Source organism: Gymnoscopelus braueri, assembly GCF_963280865.1.
Source record: "Gymnoscopelus braueri genome assembly, chromosome: 4".
In the NCBI taxonomy this organism is placed as follows: Eukaryota; Metazoa; Chordata; class Actinopteri; order Myctophiformes; family Myctophidae; genus Gymnoscopelus; species Gymnoscopelus braueri.
Genome location: NC_137605.1, coordinates 31,833,778 through 31,861,519, shown reverse-complemented (window position 1 = coordinate 31,861,519; position 27,742 = coordinate 31,833,778). Strand labels below are relative to the sequence as shown.

The following is a 27,742-nucleotide window of genomic DNA, read 5'->3' as shown; positions in this document are numbered from 1 at the left end:
GTATCTGTGCCTCGTGTGCACCCGCCATCAACGTCGCCATCTCTTCATCGTGTCTTTGAATCTGGTGGTGTATCTCCCTGCGAAAACTTGTGATTTCCTCCTTCATTTCCTTTTTCACTTCTTCTTTAAACAACGCCAGCTCCTGCTGCCTCTCCTGCTTGTCAGATTTGAGTTCTTTAGTGATATTAGCGAGTCCCGTACGCAGTATTTCCGCGAGGTTTTCGTCCATTATTTTGCCCGTTAATTCTTTCTTTATATTGGCGATTCCCTCACGTAGTACCTCAGAAAGGCCCCCGTCCATTTTCCCATTCGAGTCTTCCTCACTTTTTCTCCGCCCGTCGTCGTCGCTGATTTTGTTACTTTATTTTTCTGCTGTATGTCTTCGAGTGTTCCTATGGCTTCTTATGTGTCTCATAAACATTAATTTTCATTCCTTTTCCACTTTGGTTCTGTTTTTGTCGAGTTATTATAACCAACTGTAGAGAGCTAACTACTTAAGCTGCACCTCTCTCCGCCATCTTACCGGAAGTCGGTATCAAAATATATTTAAAGTACAAAAAGTAGAAACTACTCATTATGCAGAATGTCCCATTTCACAAGTTTTAAAAGGTATAAAAAAAGAATAGCAAATCTACAGATCTCTGCAGATCGGCTATTTTCAAACGACCAAAATGTATATAGGGCTGAAGTGGTTTATGTTTTGTAATAATAATCAAAATCTACAAAGTAACTGGTAACTAAAGTTGTCAAAATAAAATAAGAGTAAAAGTATAATATTTGCCTCTGAGATGTAGTGGAGTAGAAGTAAAAGTACTGAAAATTGGAAATATTCTCCAGTAAAGTAAAAATACCTCAAAATTGTACTTAAGTACAATACTTGAATAAATGTACTTAGTTACTTTACACCACTGAGGACAGGTCTCTAGCAGTGCAGTGTATGTAGTCAGCACTCTGAGAAACTCACTTCATCGCTCGCAGCTAATATCACTAGTATCAGTGTATCAGTATCAGGCATTAATATCAGTGAAAAGCCATAGAACGCTAATCTTAGAGTCAAATCATTTCGGTTTAGGTTTCTCGACATTGTAGCAAGAAGACAAAATAGCAACAAAAGGCTATGAAAAATAATAACCGTAAATAGAACATATACTATAGAGCACCGAAGTCTGACGTAATTTACACATCGTACCTGGGTCGTGTTTCCCCCCCCCCCCGGTTCTGAATTCCCATAGACGTGTTTAATATCGCGTCAAATAAGAACTGTGTCCAAAAATAAACAAATGACCCCGGCAGTTTTACTCTTATGGATTTGAACCATCGACTGACGGTGAGAAAACGATAATGTTACTTCAGACGAATTAGTTACATTTTTGCCAGAAACAGACTGTATCAAATATAAGTGACTGACTATCATAAACGATACAGAGCCATCTCCCTGACAATATCGCAGAGATGGTTTATTTTTGGACCACAATTCTTATATGAGACGATTCTAAGATGACCCAATGTTATTCTCCATAGCGAAATTACTTTACGAACCAGGGGATGGACGAGTGACGTCAGGACTTCTGTACTCTATACACTAACAATGCAAGTAATGATAGTTTTGGGTGAAAGGTCAAATCAGCCTTCATGATTTTAGGGGATAAACAATTTCCTAATTAATTCATGTACAACTAAAAAAGTGCGATCCTCTGAGCACAGATCTCCGCCATGTCTGATTGCCTACCCAGGGCTGTGTCAGTAATCGGGTGCGGCCGTCAGGACATGAGGAAGCTGTGGGGGGAAAATAGAGTTTGCCTTTGTGGTGGCCCCTATGGGCAGAAGTGAAAGCCGTTTTGGAGGTGCGCTCTATTGAGGCTCCTCAACATGCTGTTCCAATTTGGGTATGATTGTTGATTGTTGATGATTGGATATTGCATTAATGATGGCAACAAATTTGTTAAGGCAATTACAGCAAAACGGCATAGATTATCAACACCCTGTTTGATGGTCATTGTCACATGACCATTTGTGTTAGCCTGACGCTCAGCCTGAATTCACATTTCATTTCAGTCCATTATTCAGTCTGAAAGTGCTTCCCATTGCAGCCATTTTCTCAGATTGGCATTGACAAAGAGGGAGTCTTCTGCAATTGGTTCATCCTGGTTCATCCCCTAACCAATCACAATCTTAACGCGTATGACGTCGGTGTCAAGCGACACTGATCCATGCACTGGTCAGCTAGCTTGCTATGTTGCTAACCATCTAATCTCTCAAATCAGCACCACTGCCCTAAACATGGTGCGTCTCAGATTCCTAATCTGATCTGGTCGGCCATTACGCATGTCAAGTCTCTTTTGCCTGCTCGAAGGAATTAGGACATAGGATTAGGAAGCATCACTGAGGAGGTAGGACATAGGAAACCCAAGTGCATGCTACCAGGAAGACTTTCCAAGCTGGATAGCATGATGTGTGATGACGCCGCCCCTCCAACAGGCAATATAACGCCCCTACAAGGGACAGGGCGTGTCAGCTGTGTCGTTGTCATCAGAAAAGGACGTCGCACGACATGACACTTCAGAGGAATTTACGTCCCACTTCTCTAAACAAACTTTCCTACTTTCCTCTCTACTCTTCTCGTTTCCTACATGATTCCTCAGTGGGAGGGACTAACATGCAAGGAAAGAATGCAAGTGTAGTTAATGAGGATTACATTTAAGGACCTGAGACGCACCCGTAGTGTTGTTGTTTGTAGGAATAAACACAGAAGCACCTGGGAGGAGGTGGACTAAGAAAGGGGAGGAGCCAAACCAAGTTTCTGTTTCTACACAAGAAGGAGGTGGTGCCCCCAGAGGCAAAAAAAGGGGAAAAAACGTATTTTCCTTTTTTTACAAAATGGGGTCCCAGATTGCTAACCGTCTAACCAGGCACAACAAAAGTATGTTGGTCGATATTTGTGCCTAATTTGGTTGGGGGGGGGGGGGGGCATGTTTCTGCAACAAGCATTGACAACTGTAGCATTTGGGCGGGGTGCCCAATGGGTGGAAGTGAAATCATTGCTTAGAGGCCCTTCAAAAGTGTCATTCAGATTTGGAGCAGATCGGACGCATTCATGATTTGTGGCATTTTTGCTAAAGGGGCCCCTCTGGCAAACTTTGGAAGCCAATCGAAGATAATAGGAATGGAATATGAAAAATGTATGTGTGTGTGTGTGTGTGTGTGTGTGTGTGTGTGTGTGCATGTATGTGTGTGTCCTTCCAGAGGCAAGGCCATGTCTGTTGCAGTAAGAGCAGAACAGAACTGTTAATCCATGGCTTCTGGTTAGGATACACCCACACTGTTTTTCTGGGGACCACAGAACGTTTCTGGATATAGCTTTCCACCTGTGTCCATAGTGTGTGTGTGTGTGTGTGTGTGTGTGTGTGTGTGTGTGTGTGTGTGTGAAAAACACAGAGAGAGAGGGAGAGAGAGCCTACTGCAACTGCCACACACACACCACTAGCCGTGATAGATGTTAATACTATGCCATAAACGATGTGAAACCCAGTATGGTTACAGCACAATACTACTAGAATACTGTACCACGCCTACTGTAGGCCTGGCATATAAGTACAACATCATGGTACTGGAACATTGGACAAACCCACCAAGTTGCATTACAGAAGGAATGCATGAACATGTCTGTGTAGCATCCTTGTGTATGCTAGCGTTAATCCTGATTTATACTTTGTCATACAATGCTGTCGCATGGGAAAAAAATGGCCTGCTATTTTCTATGAGTTGACTGGTGAAATGGTTCTGGCTGACTTACCTGCTGACCCTCTCTCTTGCCGTGTGTGTGTGTGTGTGTGCGTGCGTGTGCGTGCGTGCGCGGGGCTATACTGTACATTCCAATGTGCAGAGACCTTTTATTATGTCTGTACAAGTACATGAAGATTTGTTGTGTGGAGTTCTGCTGAAGTTATGCAAAAGAACTCTCGTTTAAATACTTCATGCACTCATGTCTGTCCATCTGTCTAGAATGCAAAGGGAGTTGCACGTTTGTGGAATGGAAGTTTGGAGAATGTGAATAGAATTTATGTGTAGTGTATGTATGTACTAGTGTGTGTGTGTGTGTGTGTGTGTGTGTGTGTGTGTGTGTGTGTGTGTGTGTGTGTGTGTGTGTGTGTGTGTGTGTGTGTGTGTGTGTGTGTGTGTGTGTGTGTGTGTGTGTGTGTGTGTGTGTGTGTTTGTTTAATGTGTGTGTATGAGGCCAGGTTTTCAGAGAGATCCTCTTTCATATAAATGAGCAGGCTGTTTCCTCTGGCTCAATGTCCCACGCTCTGCCTGATGACTGATACCTTCTACACACACACACACACACACACACACACACACACACACACTGGCAGTATGATAGACCTAGGAACATAGAATGGGTTTGTGTGGTTGCCCGGGTTAGAAGTGTTTGTGGTGAAGGTGGTGTGTGTGTGTGTCTATGTGGGTGAACTCATGTTCCCCCACCTACACACACACACACACACACACACAAGCATGGACCCTTATGGTGAAATCTCGTTAGATTTTTAGACTCTCAGAATTTAAATTAACACTGAGGATTTTGCTGCTCTTTCAGTCACATAATATTCACACCCTAAGCATACACAGGACTGCCCATCTCTTTAGGTGTGTGTGTATGCGTGTGTGCGTGCGTGCGTGCTTGGTGGGTGTGTGTGTCCATTCATCCTCATATGTTAGGCAATAGGCATGCAGGTGAATAATGAGTTTTTTGTGGTTTCCTCTTTCTCTCTCTCTCTCCCACACACAGAGCTCTGATTATGTGTGTTTGCTCTCATTCAGACTAATTCATTCACTATCCAACCATCAGCCACTCGTGGATTGAATTGACCACACACACACACACACACACACACACACACACACACACACACACACACACACACACACACACACACACACACACACACACACACACACACACACACACACACACACACACACACACACACACACACACACGTGTGTGCGCCGCCTTCATTCATTCAAGCCACCTCAAATACATCATTAGTAAAATATCTAACTGAAAGGTGAACTTGAAATGTACAACTGAATGAAAGAACACAGTTATTGTAGTGTTATTTTAGCATAATTGAACAGAATTGAATCTGTTCACTAATACAAGTGTCTGTCTGTCCATACATTCCTTCCTCTCTCTTACAGACTAGGTTTCCTTAAGGTATACTCAAACATTTTGAGTCCTTTTTATCATAAACCTTCTTCAGTGGCTGGTTAACATTCTTAGGTCTACTCACTTGAACCAAATAATGCTGAACATTCACAATGTGGAATCCAGCTATCATTACTACTTAAAAGCCCTCTTGCTGAGATTATTGATGACATGGAGGACAATAACGCTAATGTACTCTAAAGATGACGTATGCCTTGGATGCGGAAGAAAAGAAACATGTTTGGTTGCTCTATGGCACGTTCATGTGCTGACAGCTAACAGCCTGCCCATGTACAGGTGGTTAAACCTCCCCTTGGCCATTTTGGATTACAACTGCCACCTTATTGGATTTACAGCAGATTCCTGTGCAACCAACCTTGCCTAATTGCCAGAGTTTGGTCCAAACTTAGAAAAAATATAAAATAAAAATCCAACAAGGGAACGTTGCCTGGATAAATCACCAATTATTCTATCCTTGGACTGAGTTGGGCTATTTTCTGAATATAGCTGTCCACCTGTGTCCAAAGTTTGTGTGTGTGTGTGTGTGTGTGTGTGTGTGTGTGCGCGCGTGCGCGTGTGCGTGTGCGCACGTTTGTGCGTCTGTGTGTGTGTGTGAGACAGACAGACATAGATTCCCGCTAGCCTTCTGCAACTGCCAAACTCTTACTGGAAAACCCCTCATGTAGACATAGGCCAAAATCAACTGACCACGGATCAGTGTGACCACTTTAACCTCTGTGAGCTGTCAACAGCACGCGGATGAGAAGGAGGATCACCTTGTTTGCCTGATGTCAGTGAGGTTGTCAGTGATAATGGGAACAGTGAGATGATCCCCCGCCGACCCTGACCGCTGGGGAAGAATTTAAACACATACTGACGGAGCTTTGGCAAGCTTAAACAACCGTCACGACCAGCACCCACGTGTTTATCACTCTAATCAGAGTTGCATCCACTGAACTCAGACACAGAGGCAAATGCCCAGTTGTTCTCAACCTTTTTCTGGATCAGGGCCCACTGGAACATCTCGAAAGCAATTGGAACGTTATATTATCATTCAAATCTTAGTGTTTTTGCCATGGAGGCCCACTTGCAATACCCTCGCGGCCCACCAGTGGGCCCCGCCCCGGCCCGCAGGTTGAGAACCACTGTGCTAGAATATCGGACTCATCTTATCCACCGCTATGATAAATTGACAGGATCATGGCTCCTGACTCGGGGACGACAGTCCAAGGTACAGGTTGTGAAGTCCATTTTACATAATAAGGTGTCCAAGATGCCCGAAAAAAGGGGCACAGGGAGAAGCATAATGCTTATCGATTCCTACCCCTGGCTCAGTTTGCATAAACAAATTAAATTGTCACAGTGGTTACAGCACACTTTCAAGAATACATAATTAACATGGTGTTTTTTGCACACATACATACAGCATACCCTCTCACACACATTTGACCCTCGCATGGGTCACAAAGTGTGACAACACACACTTTGTTTTTCAGATATGAGACGCTGGCCGTGGCCACAGAGGCAGAGAGCAGGCAGGACCCTGACGTGCCGGTCAAGACAGGAGGCAAGAGGCTGACGGTAAGGCTTGTGTCCCCATGCATTGTTTGTGTCCCCATGCATTGTTTGTGTCACATGCATTGTTTGTGTCACATGCATTGTTTGTGTCCGATGCATTGTTTGTGTCCCATGCAAAAAAAATGGGATTAGAAGACATTTCTAGAATCCCCAGAAGCAAAGATTTGCACACATTTTCACGATTTTTCAAAAGAAATAGCAGATCTTCTGCAAGTTCATAGCGCGGCACTTGGTGCCACACTATGAGCTTGTATGTCTGCTATTTTTTAATAGCCAAAGAAATCTAAAAAATGACAAAAAAGTAGCCTCGTTCCAGACCATAGACCCCGCCCACTCTCTGAGTGGACTGCCCCTCTTGGTCTGGTGTTGAAATGTGAACCTAGGATTTATTCGGTACAAAAAGTACCGTCCAATGAGAGTCGGAGGTGGGGGCGGGTCTAACGACAAGCCAATCAGCGAATATCTGCTAAAGCAAGCTGTGCGATGACGTCAGATATAGGCGGATCCGTGGATCTCTTGTGATGGTTTAGGGAAATTCAAATCCCCTCCCCCTTGTAATCGCCGTCACTGGAGCCAATTTCAGACTGAAGCTCCACGCAGCTTCAGGCTGATAATCAGGCTAACAAAAAAGACCTGTTGTAGGGTTAGGTTTCGAATTAGGCATTGAGAGGTTAGGGTTAGGGGTTGGGCCTAGAGTTATAACTGATTCATACTTAGTGCTGTAACGCGTTGTGAGCTTGTAGATCGGCTATATTCTGTGTGTGTGTCATCCAGGCGGACTGGATGCTGGTCCTCGGAGAGCAGGCGTTGGACCTCTCCGTTCCCAGCTTCTCTCACTCCACCGCTTCCATCTTTGTGCTGGGCGAACGCAACCTCTACTGTCTCCGTGACAACGGGCAGATACGCTTCATGAAGAAGCTGGAGTTCAACCCCAGCTGCTTCCTGCCCTATGCCTCAGGTACAGAAAACACATCCTTCAGGCGGCGCTGCTCTTTCAGCACACGTTGAGCTTTGTAACGAGACGGCTTCCACCAAAATTCTGAAGGAATAGAATATTTATATAAAACAAGCTCTGAGAAATGGTCCCTGAGGTTGTGCGTGTGTGTGTGTGTGTGTGTGTGTGTACCTTTGTCCTCCCCCCTGTCAAGTGTTTTTGATAAGAGCCCTCCCATCCTCTTAGTGTCCAGTAGCAGAGTATAAACAGAGCTTGTTTATACAGTACCATGTCTCCTCTCCATCTGTAAATACCCACCACCCCCGACACACTGGCCTGGCTCTGAGCCACAACCCAGGCTGTGTCCACGCTGAAAAAATAACAAAACAAAAAAACTACCTCTACATCTATAACATTTTTGCCACATTAACATTTCCTTCCTTTCGGCTGCACGAAGACGAAAAAAAAGGAAAAGCTCAAATTGCAGGAATAGTAAATGCAGAAAAGAGAGAAAAGGGAGTTTAGACGACGTAAGGGTAAGACGAATACGACTCGGCAAAAGGATGTGGTGGAGTGCAAAGTCCCAAATGTTTTTAGAAAAACGTCAGGAAACTAGAGTTTAGATTGGGCCCCAAAAAAAACTACCCTACCTGAGCCTAAAACATGTTCTGTCTTAGCTCGGTACGGGTCCATTGCTGCATTCATGCGCCTGAGCCTGAATTAACCTGAGTTTAGTTTGTGATGTAATTTATATTTTATGTTTAACTGTACTTTTGTTAAATACGGCTAGTCCATACCCGTCCCGGGGATGTGCGAGTCTACGCACCCAAACTATATATAATAAGCAGACTTTGGGAGCACAACCGCTACTACACCCCTGCACACCTTTGTAGAGGAGCACTGCTCATTTGATCCTCCTTGCTGTGTCTGACAACCCGGTCAATGAATCGGTCATGATCAGCCGTGTAACCAACGTCTTTTCAGAATTGCGCTGCGCGATAAGTGTTATTCTGTTGCTTTGAGGAAGGTAGTGCACGCACATCCGTGGCCCAGGTGCAAGACAAGCAGCACTATCACAAACGGTATTGTCTGCACACTGGTAATGCTGAAAAAGCTCTGCTGTTTTTTATTGCATCGTCAACGTTTCGATCAATCAGATCTTCATCAGGACATATACATGTATTACTTTATAGATAGGTAAATTGTGATTGTGAATTGTGGTTAAATGATGCAGGCTGATTAAGTGGTTCTGTGTTTTAGTTGGATTAGATACTGTACATGCTCTAATAGTCTATACAGTATAGACTCTGACACTGTCATTGTTATGTAAGGCGCTGGGAGTTATGCTATTTGAGCCATAACACATCAGCTGTGAATTACAATAAATGTTGAATTGTAGTTCTCTCTTTTGTCTTAGATGTGCTGGCCTTTTTCAAGAGACATAATAAATGTCTAGCGCAGGGGAAAAAGCTCCCATTTCTCCTCTATTTCCTCCAAAACACACGCACGCGCGCACACACACACACACACACACACACACACACACACACACACACACACACACACACACACACACACACACACACACACACACACACACACACACACACACACACACACACACACACACACACACACACACACACACCTTAATTTTCAGTAGCTGAACCAGTATTTACCCAGCATGTCTCCTCTCCATCTGATGTGTATATGTCTGATCCCCCCGCCCACCCCCTCTGGGCAGGGGGTCTTAAGCGGGTCCCACGCGTAGTGTTAAGGCCTGAACACAGTGGGTTCAGTGTCCCGGGCCTCCATTTCCTCAGCTCTGGCAGAGGAAGTCTCAACCGGCCTGGTCTGCTGATCCATATGGAACAGCTCGCTATAGCGATCACACGCCACACACTGGCTCACACCTGACTAAATACACACACACACCCACACACCCACACACACACACACACACACACACACACACACACACACACACACACACACACACACACATGTCTATGTGTGCGATTTTGTTCTTATTGTTCAGTTTATGCATGCATGGTCTCTTGCAGTTTTGCTCCCTAACCCTATTTAGAGAGTGAAATATTTAATCATTTTGGCTGTGTGTGTGTGGGCGTGCACGCTGCATGCTAATCCCAGCAGGCCTGGGAATGGGTTCCAGCCTCACACACCTCTCCTCTCTTCACCTCGTGGGGAGGGAGAGGAGGAAAGGGAGAGATTGATGAAAGATGAAGACTTTGCCGATGCGTTACAAGGAAATGAATTAGTGACCAAGCTTGCATGAAAGTCAACACAAGACCGATATCTTGATGTATTTGTAATTACAGTCATGTAGTGTAGCAGAACAAGCACCACATTTGAAAATAGCATATTTGGGGTAATTTAGTCTACATTTTATGCCGTATTTAATTTGCTCTGCCTGAAACATTTTGGACTACTCAGTAGGTACTATACAACAGCATCTGTACTCGTAAAGAGTGCTGATGTGTGGATCAGTGGATTTGATTAGATTTTGGTCACAGCCATTCGCTGTGGTTGGAAAAGATTAGGTATGGTTTTAGAAAATTAGGTTTGGGTCACTTTTATCTCCTGATAAAAAAGGCATCAGGTCTGCAGGGAGAAACGTTTCACACGTTCATCACATGCGAGTGCACACACACACACACACGCACACACGCACACGCATGCACGCACACAGACCACACACACACACACACACACACACACACACACACACACACACACACACACACACACACACACACACACACACACACACACACACACACACACACACACACAAACGTCTTGTGCTGGCGGTCTGCCCTCCAGGATAAGGCGCCCGCGTGCGTGTTAATCCTACCAGGCCTGAAAATAATGTTCCAGACTTGCACACCTCTTTTCCTCCTGGAAAGGCAGGGAGGAAGGAGGGAGAGAAAGAATTAGAGTTGAGGAGGTGAAATTTGGACGTTAACAAAGTTGATTAGCCTAAAAGAAAAAAGAAAAACATGCAAGTCACATCTGAAGTGACAGATGATATGGACTCTTGTGCATAATAGACAATTATCGGATGATTGTGGTCATTTACAGCGGGAGACAAGAGAGCACACACATGGTTTTATATAACAACACTCAAGGGGGCATTCTTTACTGTGATTACAGCAGTAAGTTAATCATGAGCCACTACCCTGCACAGAGGAACACCCATACTCACAGCAAATAACTAAATGTTTCCTTCAAAGTAGTACGCATGTATGGTAAGAGAATACACACACACACACACACACACACACACACACACACACACACACACACACACACACAGACAAGAATGTCTGAAAGAGCACTGACTCACACCACATGAGTTAGGACAGTAAGCAGTTCCATTTTTCTATGCTGCTGGGAGTTATCAACTTGGTTGTAATGTGTCTTTGACCATTAAGACTGCATGAATCAAACTACATTGTAGAATGACTTGTGGTCCAGCTACATTGGATCATGTTTTACGGTGTTATCTGTACATCCTAGGACCTGCTTCCAATAAGACAGGAGAGAGAGGAGAGGGAAAAGGAGCCTTAGGAGGGGGAAAGGAATTTGAGGGAAGGAAGAGACCAAGGATATTAAACGAGACTCAAGGTGTGCTCACTCACCGAATACCGCCAGTCGACAGATTTAATAACATTTCAATGGAGAGCATGCGATGCAGCTGCGTTGTACGACACGCCGAGGTTTCCCACCAGTTGCTGTATAGTTGGACTGACCTACTTCATGTAAATCTGGTCTGTCCAACGGATCTGTTGATCCAATGAACGCCATCTGTGCGGCTACGTCAATATGTTCAGATGAAAGGTTGGAAATGATCATTAAATTGTCAATCTATGGAGAATGAGAATCAAAGCAAAGTCGTGGAGAATCTGATAGCAGTATTGTCCTGTTACCATTACCTACCTGAGTTATATGTATATATATATATAGAATGTAAGAACATAGAAACAATGATTTCTGTCCCCGAAATTATTGCAGAAGTTCGTGGAGCTAATGGTTGGTTAATAAGCTTAATAACTTAAGGCACATATGTTTCGCTCTTTGAAATTATATTAAATCTTTAATTATAACTTGCTTTGTCCGAATTATTATTATAGTTTATTTCCCATGCACTGTGTTGCAGACTAGCCTATATAACACAGTTTTACAATATGACTTGTATTATTATTATTATTATTTCTAACAAAATAACATTGTAAATCTAAATCAAAATCTATCAACTTAAAGATATGTCATGGTGTGAGTGCATATTGCACCGCTTCAAAAAATGGCTACATGCCGGAGCTGTGCCGGATGGAAAGAGGACCGATGTGTCTAGATACTGTATGTAGTCCATGCATTCGGTGTGAGTGTGGCTTAAGAGTCTAAAAGCTCTGCTAGCGCCCCCCAGAGGCAGTGTTGTCTCTTAACTACTTTTCGAGATAACTTGTTTTGGGACCAAAGTGATGGTCCGACAGGTTTCATGTCAATCCGCTCTTTAGATTTTGAGATATGTGCAGACATTTTGGCCAGAGGGCTGCTTTAGAGGAATGGTCTTCAAATCAAAGGAAGACTGTCCCCCAGTATGAAATAATTGTACTGTCAGTGGGCTGTAGGATGTATTAGTGGGCTGTAGGATGTATTAGTGGGCTGCAGGATGTGTTATTGGTATAATTGGTATGTGTATCGTATATGGGCAGGTACGTGCTGTGTGTGTGTGAGTAGAGTTGTATTTTGATGTCTATACTGTAATACTTGGTTGTTGTTTTTATCATTATTGTATGCTGTAATGTTATGTTTTTATGTGGACTGGACTCTTGGAAAATTAGCCGATGGGCTAAAAGAGATCCAAATCAAATCAATCAAATCATCCTCTGGGAATCCCTTGATTGTGAAAGCAAGTATCATGATGTTTGTGTGTAAGTAGAGTAGCTAGGAAAGGCCATGAGGTCAGAAAAGCTAGGGTTCATCCTCCGTTGAGCAATTAGTAGTTTTGGATCTAAATATCCTGCTCCTACCGGGGCTAAAATGAGGGGTGCAGAAATTAGCTGAAGAAATTAAATGGAGAAAACTCGAGCCAGAGAGAGAAGGGAGTGAGCCTGGCCAGTGAAAGATGGATTACGATAAGCTCTGGGGAGAGGAGTGTGCGAGTGAGAGAGTGTAGCGTCGTCCGGCTGTGGAGGATAAGGAGGAGATTCGTCTCTCTTCTTTGCTCTGTTCTTCTGGCCTTCAGCGACACAGCTGCCTCTGCTGGCTCACTGCCATGCTTCTCTCTCTCCTACTTCATCTGGCTCTCCCTCTGTCTGTGTCTGCCTTTCTCACTCTATCTCGCTGCATCTGTATACCGTGTCTCTGTGTGTCTCTCTCTCTCTCTGTTTTTCTTTCCAAGTTCCTGCCTACCTCTCTCAGGGCATTTTCTTATTAGGTACCATTGCTTCGTACCGTGCCTGAGTAGGATATTCCACTTCTTCACCGCTCAGCTTTCACATCAGTAATGTTGTTCTGTACCTGAGTGCACTTCAGTATCTCCTTTTATGTCTTAGATTCTCCCTGTTTTGTCCCCATCTCAGTTTTCTCTCTCTCTCTCTCTCTCTCTCTCTCTCTCTCTCTCTCTCTCTCTCTCTCTCTCTCTCTCTCTCTCTCTCTCTCTCTCTCTCTCTCTCTCTCTCTGGTCTTAGAAATGTGGTCCTTGAGTACGGTTCATGTGTAATCGGGTACGGAACAACATTACTAATATGAAAGTTGATCGTCTGGGGCAATTGTGCTCAGGCACGGTACAAAGCACAATAACACACGTTGCATTGTTTATCTAGTACACACACATGACACACACACACACACACACACACACACACACACACACGCACCATACTGTACCACGGGCAGAAAACTCACCATCTTTGTCCAATGCTGCATAAGGGTGTTTCCGCCCCTCCGAGCCACTGTTGAGGAACAGGGAATTGAATGAGGCGAGGAGAGTTTGGAGGAGAAAGGAGGAGAGGAGAGTTGGCGAACTTAAAAGGAGGAACAAGGCGGCGAGGAAAAGGCTGAATGTAAAGGTGGAAGTAGAGTTGGACATGTAATTATCTGGTGTTGTTGGACAGTGACAGAGAAGGTTGAGGGATGCTTTGATGTGGCCCAGAGGTCCAACGTACAGACGATCCCCTGTCATTTAGGCCCCGCCCGCCTCCTCTGCCCACGTGCGACCGCTGTTGCTATATTCCATGTTCTAACTGTGTATTCAACTGTGTGTGTGTGCGGTTGCCCGAGGCGTGTGCTTTGCGTGTGGCCCTCAGATCTTCTTAGGTGGTACTCGCACAATTGGTGGGACGGAGTGGACATGTGTGTGTGTGTGTGTGTGTGTACAGTGGATGGGTGGGTTAATCAGGGTGCACGCTACTACATGTCTATTAGCTATTTTCTTCCATGTGACACCTCATCCAAAAGTCACATAAAACTGACCAAATAAGTAAGAACAGGTCCTAACGTGTTTTTCTTACTTTTTTCAATCCGGCCCCCCACAGTGACAGAGGGAACCACCAACCTGTTGCTAGCCAACCATACCAACATGCTGCTGGTCTACCAGGACGTGACCTTGAAATGGGCGTCTCAGCTGTCCTGTGTCCCTGTGGCCGTACGCATCGCCAACTTCACGTAAGTAGCCTACAGCTGGTTTCATCTGTGAACATGAGACCACAGCGGGTGCCATGTTGAGCTCCTCTGTGCTGTGTGTTTGTGATGTCTATATATATATATATATACTGTATAGATTGACACGTGGCATTAACAATCAGACTTTGTGCCTGATTGCGAGACATTTTATAGCAATCTGACAGAAAGATGGAGAGAGGGTAGACAATGAATGGGAATGATAGAGAGAGGGAAGAAAACAGTAGAGACAATGTACAACTGGTAATCAATCACATGCCGTGCTACTGTTTCATGGCTCTAGGTATAATTTCACTCTATGCGTCGCTATTATTATTAGGGCATGCGTCCTGGTAGAGATTTGCGCTCTTTCCAGTTATTAACAAGACTTCAAATGAATGGATGGATGGATGATGCTTGGACTGGTTATCGGCGTGTCGTGTGTATATTACTTTGTCTATGAGCTCCACTCAAAAAAAGGTTTGTCTGCTAATGCCCACTAGATTAGGTCCCTTTCTGCCTTTACACTCACACATGTATATACACACACACACACACACACACACACACACACACACACACACACACACACACACACACACACACAAAAACACACACACACACACACACACACACACACACACACACACACACACACACACACACACACACACACACACGCTGTTAACAGGTGTGTTATTGGTCAGACCCATCTATTGTTATGTTTATCAGCCTGTGAAATCCACAGTGATCCTCTCTACAGGAAATTACTCCACAATGTCTTCCAGCTGGCCAATCACAACAGATAAGGGAGTGGCCCGCTGTAACCAATCATCCATCCTATTGTAAATGACCACAATCAAACCGCAATTTGATACAATTACAACGCAAAGCACAAACACTGGTGAATTGTGTGTGTGTGTGTGTGTGTGTGTGTGTGTGTGTGTGTGTGTGTGTGTGTGTGTGTGTGTGTGTGTGTGTGTGTGTGTGTGTGTGTGTGTGTGTGTGTGTGTGTGTGTGTGTGTGTGTGTGTGTGTGTGTGTGTGTGTGTGTATTTATGCATATGTTCATGTGTTCTCGAGCTGCTGTGTTGGTGTGTGTGTATAAATGTGTGTGTGTTTAAGATGCGGGAGATACTGTGTGTCTGGGAAGTTGTTTGCTTTTGTTTGAGGGTGTGTTGTTTTAAGGCGCTTGATAGTTATCATCTTGTTCAGTGTGTTGTTAGTGTTCATAGACTGTGGAGTGTGGGAGAGGAGAACACACACACACGCGTGTGCGCGCGCACTCACAGAACTAACAATCTGAGTCCATAATGTACAGTAATGCTGGCTGTGTCCATTGCTTGCTTTAGGGTATGTCGGATCAGCCTAACCGGGTTCCATATGTCAGGGTTGGGGAGCCTGAAATCCTTCACTTCAGGGGTCTCGCCGTCTGATGGGATCACGAGAACACTCAGTATCACTGTTTACCTTTTAAAGACCCATGGCTGGGTCTCCCGTACCACCCAGCTAGAGAGATCCAGGTGTTTGGTCGACTGGCCACAGTGACTGGTAATAATAACCCAAGTTCATCAGTAACTTTTGCCCTGTTGGATTTAACAACTGGATTCAAATTTAGAATAGAACCTGCGTATTAAAAGATATCTGTTGTAATATTCATATTCCTTCTGGTATCTGTACTAAATCTCATAACTATACCTAGGCCCGTCACAATTATTACATACTCGTCTAATCGCAATTATTTGAGATAATCACAATTATTTTAATATAATCGTTTCCATGTTGGAAAATGTTAATACATTTTTTAAACATTTTTTTCAAGTATAAAATGATATCGTTGTATATTTAAGTTATGTGCTATGTGCTATGTTTGATTACGAAGCCTAAAAGGCAAACAGAAATAAAATTTGTATTCATATGTTCCAATGTTCAATGCCAAAAGCACAATTAAATCATTAATCGCAATTATTTGTGTGACAATTAATCGTCATCTTAAATTAGTAATCGTGACAGCCCTAACTATACCTAATCACTATGTAATCAGATACAGCTCAGATCAGGGGTGTCAAACTCCTTTTAGGTTGAGGGCCAGAGTGATCAAAATGTGACCTTGCGGCCCACATTACTTTTGTCACGTACTACGTGAAAGGCACGAATGCTGTCATAGTGTTCGGTCACAAGTTCAACGTACAAAACACGATGGCTGACATTGGTAGCCAATTGCGTTCATAAGAATAATATGACCGAATAAGAATGTGTATACTATTTCATTTGCATTTCATTTTGATTGTCTGTCAGATGTGTACAGGAGCTCGCAGCATCCAATGGCCTTTCATCACACCTATGATGGACTAAATGTCCACATAGTGCTGTTAATATGGTTATAATCAGAAGCCTCATGGTTTATAAATGTACAGAAACATCATGTTCATTTGATGATTGGCACTCGGTCGGTACCACTATTGATTTTGTTCAAAGAATAGGACAATTGCAAGTATAATAGCTTCCTGCAGGTTTCCAAACACGTACGGTTTTGGCCTCATATGTAGCAGTTAATTACTGTATCCAACTTTGAAACTTAGTCGAGAGTTTGATCCAAATTAAATCTATCATTTTGCTTATAGAGAAGACAAATAAATAACTTCACTTTGTCTTTTCGTTTACTGTAAAAATGTCTTGCAAGGTCTGTGATTCTCTCTCCCTCGTGGCCTTCATGGTAGCGCTGGCCGCACAGGGGTGGGATGGCGTAAGTTGGGGGGCCCGTGCACAAAGGGGGTTACCTGCTACCTCCATTGTTTTGTGCTGTATGGGGTGGAAGTGGCTCAGGCGGTAGAGCAGCCGTCTGGGAATCGCAATGTTCCCGGTTCGATCCCTGGTTCCTCGTGGTTTCATATCGATGTGTCCTTGAACAAGACACTGAACTCCTAACTGCTTCCCATGAGCAGGTTGCTGCTTTGCATGGTTTCCTCTGCCGTGTGTGTGTGTGTGTGTGTGTGTGTGTGTGTGTGTGTGTGTGTGTGTGTGTGTGTGTGTGTGTGTGTGTGTGTGTGTGTGTGTGTGTGTGTGTGTGTGTGTGTGTGTGTGTGTGTGTGTGTGTGTGTGTGTGTGTGTGTGTGTGTGTGTGTGTGTGTGTGTGTGTGTGGATGTAAAGTGCTTTGGAGATTTATGGAGAAAAGCACTATATAAATGCACCATTTTCCATGTGTATGGCCCGCTACAGTTTGTACTGCATCTATCTGTTCCTGTTCCTTGCTGCTTGCTTACAAAAGGGTAATTCAGTGAACTAGAAAAAGTGCTCCTCGGAGCACAGGTCTCCGCCAGGTCAGGTAGGTTATTGTGGGCCAGTAATGTTGATGGAATATGAAACATCGTACAGATTCGTCTTGAGCACATGACTATAGAGATAATGTGTACCGATTTGCGTGATGTTTGGACAAAATCTGTAGGAGTAATATATATATATTTTTTTGCAAAACTCGGCCTGCTGGTGGCAGTGTATCGGATAACAGCGTTCAGCTGATCCATCGCTTCCAGACAGAACAGATGTACGGTAGGCTACAAGTTGGTCAAGGCGATGCGACGCCGACGAGTTCAGTTGTTGTTTTTTTGTGTGATGTTTGGGCAAAATCTGTAGGAGTAATATAATTGATTTTTTTGTGAGATCAGCCTCCTGGTGGCGCTTTAACAGGCCGATGTGAAAAATATGGAGCAGAGGTTCTGCTCTGGCATCCAGGGAGTTTCACGTCGATCGGTGCCGGAGATTAGCTGTCCACAGACGGACAGACACACAGACGGACGGACAGGGTGCAAAACATAGTCTGCCACACCTTCGGCCTGGCGGAGACAATTAAGGCTCTTAATAGAGCGAGCTTTTAGGATCACAGTAGAGGACTCTAAATCACAACATTTTCTTCTAACATCTACCTTTTCATGTTTCTTATTATTGCGTTTTTCATTTATTATTATTTTTTATTTTTTATTTTCTGTATGTTTATTATGTTCTTTCATGTTGAGTACTGACATTTGATAATTTTGTATTTGCAACTGTATTTGTTTGTATGTCTTTATGTGGACCCCAGGAAGACTAGCTGGTTGCTGCTGTATGGTACCAGCTAATGGGAATCCTTTAATACAAAAAAATATATTTATAAGAAATACCCACCCACCCACACACACACACCAACGTCTGTCTGTCTGACTTTTTTCTCTCCATACCTCTTCCTCTCTGTCTCTCTCTCACAGCAGGCTCACACAGTAGGTTGTAGTGTTTTGATATGATTCTCCCAGAAGAGTGTTATGAGCCAGCTAGTCCGTTCCAACACACCAATCAGGCCCTCAGTTTGCACTGTACATCATATTTATGGTCAAGTCCCCCCCTCACTCACTCACTCCCTCTCTCACACACACACGCACACACACACACACACACACACACTTCCCTTACCCCATAACCCTTGCAGAAGCTGCTCTCCCACTGTGTGTGTGTGTGTGTGTGTGTGTGTGTGTGTGTGTGTGTGTGTGTGTGTGTGTGTGTGTGTGTGTGTGTGTGTGTGTGTGTGTGTGTGTGTGTGTGTGTGTGTGTGTGTGTGTGTGTGTGTGTGTGTGTGTGTGTGTGTGTGTGTGTGTGTGTGTGTGTGTGTGTGTGTGTGTGTGTGTATCCCGTGGTAGTAAAAGTGCTTGTTTTAATGCTCCCTCAGACACCCTCCTGTGCAGGTGTGGGGCCAACCACTGCTATGAACCCTATGTCCCATGTGTGTGTGTGTGTGTTACTGCCTCACCGGCCTGGAATCACAACACATCTGCAACCAGTTAGAGCGCACGCACGCACACATGCATGTACATTGCATCACTGCATTTCCTTTCTCTCACTCTGTCTTTTCCTTTCCCTATCACCCATCTTAACCCTCTCTTTTCCCTCTCTCTCCTCTTCTCTCCATATCACATGATGTGATTCTATCATCCTTAGAAACCCCTGTGTTCTATATACAGTATAATAAAAAGGTAACCCTTCTAGTTGTGCTAGTTATTTGTTTCATGTCATCAAGGGACACTCTCAGTTCACCAGGCACGTCTATAGAGCCTAAAGTTTCAGTTACTACATAACCACGTCACATTAATCCTAGTACATCAATATAATTTCACTTTACTGTTGCTATCTTCTAAAGTTGAAGATGTGTGTCTGTTTATCTTACTTTAAGTCATTCCCACGCCCCAGCTCGGATTGGGCAGAAACTTTCCACAGCGTTGTGTTATGATCCCGGGAAGGTTATGGGCAACTTTCTGAAATACTTTATACTTTGCTATTTCACTTTTTCAAACATTACTTTTACACTGGAGCTGAAACTTTGGAGATGCCTGATGTCGCAGTACTGACGTCTTAGAAATGACATCACAGATGACTAAAGTCATAGACTGGCCTCCAAGTGCTCTGACAACCCATGCTGACGTCACAATAGATTGGCCTTCATTTACTTGTGCCTTTGTCACCGCACAATGCTGGGCAGACTTTTACCCATTTTGGGGCGGGAACCCCTATTTGTAACTATACCTTTCAGGACAGGAACCCCTTTTGGGGTTGTTGTTGCTACAGTATGTACAGTATATATCAACATACATTTGTTGTAATTCTTGAATGAATCGTTTTTCAGAAAACTTAGGTCAAGATTTAGAAGGCGTTTTTTAGGGGTGTGCCGATATATCGTCCCGCGATACGTGATATGTATCGTTTTGGGGGGAAAAAATATCGTTTTGACTTTTTTTTACAATAATAATAATCAGGCATGCAAACAGCCCCGAGGTGAAAAGGGTGACAACATTTTTTTTCGGGTCAGGTGTCACACTATTGCCCTATTTGGATTCAAAACGGCTATTGTAGCTGAAAAGCAACAAGTTTGCATGTCTGAATAATGCAATAACATAATTATTTGTTTGCATTTGCTTTTTTTTCTCCCCCATATATTTTCATAATAAAAAAAGTGCGTATCGAAATCGTATCGAAGTTGTGAGCCCAATATCGTATCGTATCGTTTCGTGAAATTAGTGTATCGTCACACCCCTAGCGTTTTTAGAATCGGCCTCAGGTCTAAACGGGTTAAGGCTAAAAGGATAACACAAAAAAAAGTCTACTGCATCTACATAGCATAAAATATTAGAGATGGGGAAATTACATTTACCTCCTCTTGTGGTCTCCTGTTTTTTCAGGCCAGATTTGAAAGAAACCAGTGTTTAAATTGTTTTTTAATGGACGGTGTCGGGGCATTCCACATTTTGGTGGCAGAGCAGTAGAATGAGAGTTTGCCCATGTTTGTTCTATATTTGGGTGGTACCAGATCATGGTCGCTCCCTCTAGAATTGTGGCTGTGTGTGTGTCACTCACTTTGGAGAAGTAGTTAGACATGTATGAGGGTATTTGGGCACTGTGCCTTTTGAGTATCTTAAATACCAATCCCATCTGTATGTTATTCATACAGATGCTTGGTTTGATATCTATCTGCTGCCCTGGAAGTAATACTTTTCTTGGCACTCTATTTACTTCATACACTTCATACCATTTACTCCCATCTTGCCATTTGTAAGTTGTTCTGGGTAAGGGCGTCTGATAAATTGTACATTGCAATTCTCCTCTCTCTCTCTGTCTCTCTCTGTCTCTCTGTCCCTCTGTCTTTCTCTCTTTTCTCCTCTGTTCAGGGAGCTGAAGGGGGTGGTGGTCACCCTGAGCGCTGATGGCCACCTCCAGTGCTCCTACATGGGGACAGACCCGTCCTTCTTCTCCACACCCAAGGTGGATGCCAGGGAGGCAGACTATGAGCAGGTGGACGCTGAGATGAAGAGTCTCCAGAAGTACATCAGGGAGGCCACCAGGACTCAGGGTGGGAGCTCAGAACAGTTGTCATCTCTGATAGATTTTTTTATAGACCTTTATTTAAACGTAGGTAAATCCTGTTGCGATACATAACCAGAACATTGTACAACCCATCGCCCCATCTATCAGGCTCACACAGGAACAATTAAAGAAGACATTACATACTTTGCCATTTGGCTAAAGATACTGTATGGCAAAAATCATCATGTTTGTGATGAATAAATTGTGATTACAAGCAAAATAATCAAGATTATCCTTTGATTTATAATGGTGCAGCCCTAGTAGAAAGTACAACAGTTTGTAGAAGTCCTGATGGATACCTTTGGACTTTTGGCGACCCAAACTAAAAAAAAAGAACATTAAAAAAAAAACTCTCACAGGAACCACTGGAACTTAGTAGGATATGAGGAGCCAGCAAAAGTTCAGTTTAGAATAAGATTAAAATGAGGAAACGCCTAATTTCTCTAAATGAAAAAAAGAAAAGGCGAGACACACCAGACATTTACCAGGAGACATCATAAAACTGAAAGAAAAAAGCAAGGCCTGCTAGAGTCATAATTTAAGAAAATGCCACAGCCTCTTCGAATGACAAATTAAAGACACCAGAACCTTCTCAAGATGACAAGCCAACAGCATTTCCTCACGTAAGGGATACAGGAACAATCTAATAATACAGTAACAAAATAAGAGGCAAGAGAAATATAATTCCTCTAAGACCTAGATACAAGCTGCTTAGTTGTTAGAGACGGAGCCTGTAGATGATCAGGAATACTAGAGCAGGAACTCAACGAGGGTGTAACATAAAGAAAATGTGCAAAATAGAATAAAAAGAAAAGCTTTAGCAGGAGAGTGGAAGGCTAATAGAACCTTTTAAGAATTGTCACCACCTATATGAAGAAGCCTAAAGGAGAATTTAGCCTGAAGGCGAGAAGATTTTAACTAGACCCCTTTATTGATCCCAGTAAACCTCAGGTATGGCTTGTATAGGAGTCTGGTACCAGGCCTCTGAACTGCTATTTGGCACTTATTTTCACTCCACTTTAAAACATTTATCTACTGATTCAGAGGTCTGGTGTTGCCCTCGTCCACAGCTTTCCCCAGATTGGTGAAACAACCGAGCCAAGGGCAGGACTAAAGTTGGCACTGTACACTGCCTAGAGAGTGGCCTCATACATCAGTCACTAGCGATTGGTTTAGGACAGTTAACCCGGAAACGGCTGACAAGAAGGCAATATCAGACTGAATAATAGAAAGGCCATTCAGTATGAACATCACGCTAATAGGAGTGCGTTTCACTTGGATAATGATATCGAGACCTGGTCCGATTTATGCTGTTACATCATCCCTGAACACCATTATGTTCCCATTACTCTCAGATATCCTACCTAAATCGGACGGTGAGGACGACCTGACTGTTACAGCCACCGTCTCTTCAGGCATGGATAAACCATCTGTAAGTAAACAGACACAAACCCATACAAACCCATACAAGAGCACAAACTTGCATACTCATCTCGTTCCATTTGTCTCTTTCCTTGCAGCTCGCTCTTATCCAAGACATTGACGGTTTAGCTGTACCCTCGGTCACCATCAAGGTATACATTCATTGTGTGCTGATTCTCTCACCAATGTCCATAGTAGCCTACTGCCATGATGACACATGGGAATTCTCTGATCTAAACTAATGTATATTTTTAACCAGTGGTGGAAAGTAACTAAGTACATGTACTCAAGTACTGTACTTAAGTACAATTTTGAGGTATTTTTACTTTACTAGAGTATTTCCAGTTTTCAGTACTTTTACATCTACTCCACTACATCTCAGAGGCAAATATTGTACTTTTACTCTACTACAATTATTTGAAAACTTTAGTTACTTTGTAGATTTAGATTATTGCCAGACCCAGGGGGTCGGGCCTACATGAGGCTTTGTCGGTCCCCCTCTCCAAACGTTTTCGTCCATACATGGGCATAAAAGAGGTCTGTTTTTCGTCCTCTTTTTGATTGGCCAAGCTTAGCATGACGTAGTGCTCTGATCTTTCAACCACTAGGGGTCTGGCAGTACCAGGTCTCCTGGTTCCCTTGTTATTACAATATAACATACTTTACCCAATTCAGCCCTATATGAATTTCTCCATTTGAAAATAGCCGTAACTAGCCTTAAGCTCACAATGCGTCGCATTCGCGATAGTTCTGCTATTTTCAGAATATTTTAATACATTTTATACATTTGAAAACTTGTGAAATGGGACATTCTGCATAATGAGTACTTTCTACTTTTGGTACTTTAAGTACATTTTGATTCCAATACTTTTGTACTTTTACTCTGTACATTGAATTCTGGACTTGCAGTATTGATACTTTTTTCTAAAAATGTGAATACTTTTTCCACCACCGTTTTTAACCTTGTTTGTCCTCCTCCCTCTTTACTCTCTCTTCCGCCCTCTGTCACATCTGTCTCTTTGGATGTCCAGGTGAAGGTGAAGGCCAGCAGTACTCTGCAGGGTTCTAAGTTGACCGTCTGTGTCCAGCCCCCCCTGGTCGTCACACAGGACCAATTTGTCCTGGAACCCATGGGTCAGTCCTCATTATCTCTTCAATTCTCTCTCTGTATCTGTTTCTTTTTTTATTTCTAAATTTTTATCCCACGATTTTGTAGCCCATTTTTTCACCCAGTGCCAATTGCCTATGTAATCCTGGGCGCTACACTCCCTCTGCCAGCCTAGGGAGAGCCTAGAGCCGAGCTCATGCCTCCTTCAATGCATGAGAGCTAGCAAGCCGCTTCTTTTCACCCGACAGGGGGGAGGTGTCTGTATCTGTTTCTACGGCGTGGCTGAAAGGCTTTGTGTATGTATATGTCCCCTCAAAAGTAGACCAATCGCAACAACACATAACACTATGTGCATTACATAACAAAACAGAACCACATCCGACCATGAAAGTAATGCCTGGTTGAATGGAAGTTGATTCGTAATTGAAAATCTAAATGTATGTAAAAAAATAACAACGGTAACACTTTACTTAAAGGTTGCGTCTATAATGCATTATAATCACATTTATAAGGCATTATAACACCTGTTTATAATTATGCATAACAACTTATAACAAGGGTTGTGAAGTATTATAACTTATAATATCATTTATAAGTGCTGGCCATAATGCATTATAAACTCAGTGGTACAGTACATTATAACTACCAGGTACCACTTTACTTAAAGGTCTTGTCTATAATACATTATAAACACATTTATAATGCATTATAATGCACTTATAATGCTTCATAACACTTGTTATAAATGTTTATGCATAACAACTTCTAACAAAGACACTTTATAACTAACTAAGTTAAGGTAGCTATAATGTGCTGTTCCACTGAGCTTATAATGCATTATGACCAACACTTATAATACGTTATAAACGTTGTAATAAGTTGGCATACATAATTATAAAAAAAAAATAACGAGTGTTATAATGTCTTATAAGCAGTGTTGGGCAGTAACGAATTAATAATAATATATTACTGTAATATTATTACTTTTCCCAGTAACGAGTAAAGTAAGGTATTATTCTGCCAAAACAGTAATATAATACCATATTACTCGGTCAAAAAAGGCCTCGTTACTCGTTACTGATGACAAGCGTCTTTTTTTTTGCTCATTCATTCATTTAATATGTATGTACTCTCTCCGTCTCTCGTAGAGGCAAGTTGTCGTATCATGCAAAAATAGAGTAGATCTACAAGCTATCAACCAACGTCAACAGAGATGCTTTTTAGCTTGCAGATCAGTTCTTTTTAGCACGCAGCCTGCGCACAGTTATGACGTAGCGCATGACCCGTATGCGGCGTCGTGTATTTCTCCGCCACTTTTTAACTTCAGAAAGCTCTCAAACTTCTATTTTGAGGCACGGAATTTACTTATAAGATATCGTTCGGATAGAATTTAGTTGTTTAACTTCATATATATGGTCAATTAATCATGACAGAGCCTATTTAAAAATTTAAATTCAGAGAACCGGCAGGGGCGGGCAGTGACACAAATTGTATCCGAATAAAGCAACGTATTTTCGGCATGGCCCTTTCAGAAGTCCCCCTGCGTCACTTGTCTGGTGGTCGGCGAAACGAACTGCTGATAAGGAGAGGAAACAGCTGTGTTCCTCTCCTCTCCTCTCCTCTATATCATTGGTTCTCAAAGTGGGGTCCGGGGACCCCCAGGGGTCCTTGAGGGAGTTCCAGGGGGTCCCCAGCTAAATGATAGATTAGGCACCAAATGGACCCTTATGGGTCTGTAACTCTGAGAGTATACAAATGGAACCAAATGGACCCTAACGGGTACATTTGGTTCCATTTGTACACTCTCAGAGTGGAATTGACATAGATTTTACAATATAAATTGCAGTCCAAGTGATAGAAATGCCATTAAATGGGGGTCTGTAGCCTAATGCATGTCAAACTGGGGGTCCTTGAAATTAAAATGGTTGAGAATCACTGCTAGAGCCGTAAAAAATCTTCTCTTATGGGGGTCCCTGGCATATCTTTTGAAATGGGGATCCGCGGGCTAAAAAGTGTCAATTTGGGGGTCCTTGACATGAAAATGTTTGAGAACCACTGCTCTATATCTCCTCTCCTCTCTCCTCCCCCCCTTGCACTTTGGCTAATTAATATTGACTGGTGTAAGATATGTTGAAAAGGTTAAGAAATGTTCAAAAAGTTTACTTTATTGTTTCAGTTTTTGAGAGGCTGTAGCCAGTGTGTGCAGTTCAGATTGATGTTGTTCCTGTAAGGATAATTATTGTTCCAATTCCAAATATGGAATTTGCAGCAGCAAAATACTTAAAAGGATAAAGACTGTTGACTGTTTTCTATTGTTCCATTAAATTGGATTCAGTTCTAAAACGCTAAAAACTGTACACGTCTTTTCTTTTGCAGGGGGCGCGGGGAAAGTAATATAAAGTAATAACTAATATATTACTCTTGATTCCAAGTAATAAGTAATATAATATTATTACTTTTCAAAGGAGTAATAAGTAATAAGTAACATATTACTCTCCTAAGTAATATACACCAACACTGCTTATAAGTGCATTATAATGCGTTATAAATGTGATTATAATGCATTATAGACGCGACCTTTAAGTAAAGTGTTACCAAAACAACAACTTCAATCTCTTAGTTACCAACATTGTTTTGTGAAGAACCTTTGTTATTGGTGGAGTATGTCCAAAAGACGAGGACATGCACACTAGCAGCCAGCCTGTACATTGCAGCCTGGCTCCCTGCATCGTGATTTATGCTGTTTGGTTCACAAACTACGCACATACTGTAGCAACTTAAAGCTTGGAGAGGGAGGCCATTCCGTTATTAAACTCTGTCTGGTTTATTTGTTCTTTCTTTTCCTTTTTTCTCCTCTCACTTTCTCCCCCTCTTATACAGACATTGTTTATTCAATGACAGCTGCTGTTTCCTTTCCTGTTATCACATTAATATCCCTCGACCCTCCTCTGTCATTAAACCAAAACAAACTGACAGTGATTGTGAGCGAGTGAATGTGTGAGCGAGTGAATTAGAGACATGCACTGCATTTCTCTGTATTTACGGTAGCCAAATCCTTCCGTTGTGTGTTGTTTCATCTACTGTTGCTGCGTGAGTCACCTTGACCAGATACAGCGGTAACTTTGATCTAAATTAAACACGCACCGCTTCAGACGCCTTTCCAACTTCAAACAATGATACCTTATCAAGCGATTAAAAATCTAACCATTATCAAGCTATTTATTAGGGCTGTCAAACGAATATGATTTATTTTTATCTGATTAATCACAGATTAATCATTAATTAATTTGTAACTATACCAGAAATATTCCCATTTTCTCTCTATATTCTTGTGGGAACAGAAAGATAATGACTCTTTCTCACTGTCGCTGTCTCTCTCGCTCGCACCCCGTTGTAATTTGAGCCGAAGACGACGTAAATTGCTCAGCCTTTTCTGGCAAAAACGTGTGTTTTTTCCCCGTCCAGATAGAGCCACGCACATGTTCTCTTTCCAGATCGTTTGGATCATTGTTTGGATCTGTTTGCCATCAGATAGCAGAGCAACGACTAGTGCAGAGTGGGTGGAATTATGGGATGTATGATGCGGGTCATTCTGCGCATGCATTAATTGTGTTAAAAGTTTTTATGCATTAATTCCGTCAATTCTTTAACTCAGTTCATTAACCAATTTTGACAGCCCTACTATTTATATAGCCATTTGGTGGAGAAAGTGCCACACTGCACCAACGAAAACATATTTTGTGGTCTAACTGTAGAGCTACAGTGCACAGGGAATTTAACCATAACTACAGTATGACATGACATGCACTTAACCCCTTGCAGCATTGGTCACATGCTCTACCTATTCATCTACACGGGATGGAACTTTTAACCCCTGCAGTATTATTGCTGTCTACTAACTATAGCAAGTCAGTCTTTGCCTTTT

At 42.8% G+C, this 27,742-nt stretch overlaps 1 protein-coding gene across 1 annotated transcript in view; it reads left to right on the top strand.

Annotated features, from left to right (window-relative positions):
* Positions 1-27,742, top strand: part of bbs9 (Bardet-Biedl syndrome 9) — a 226,504-nt gene that overhangs the window by 20,218 nt on the left and 178,544 nt on the right. The window contains exons 7-13 of the mRNA XM_080425602.1: positions 6,706-6,790; positions 7,562-7,745; positions 14,282-14,411; positions 21,092-21,273; positions 22,643-22,719; positions 22,808-22,861; positions 23,741-23,843. Of these exons, the coding sequence (XP_080281728.1) occupies positions 6,706-6,790; positions 7,562-7,745; positions 14,282-14,411; positions 21,092-21,273; positions 22,643-22,719; positions 22,808-22,861; positions 23,741-23,843 (815 nt within the window). The remainder of the gene's footprint in view (positions 1-6,705; positions 6,791-7,561; positions 7,746-14,281; positions 14,412-21,091; positions 21,274-22,642; positions 22,720-22,807; positions 22,862-23,740; positions 23,844-27,742) is intronic.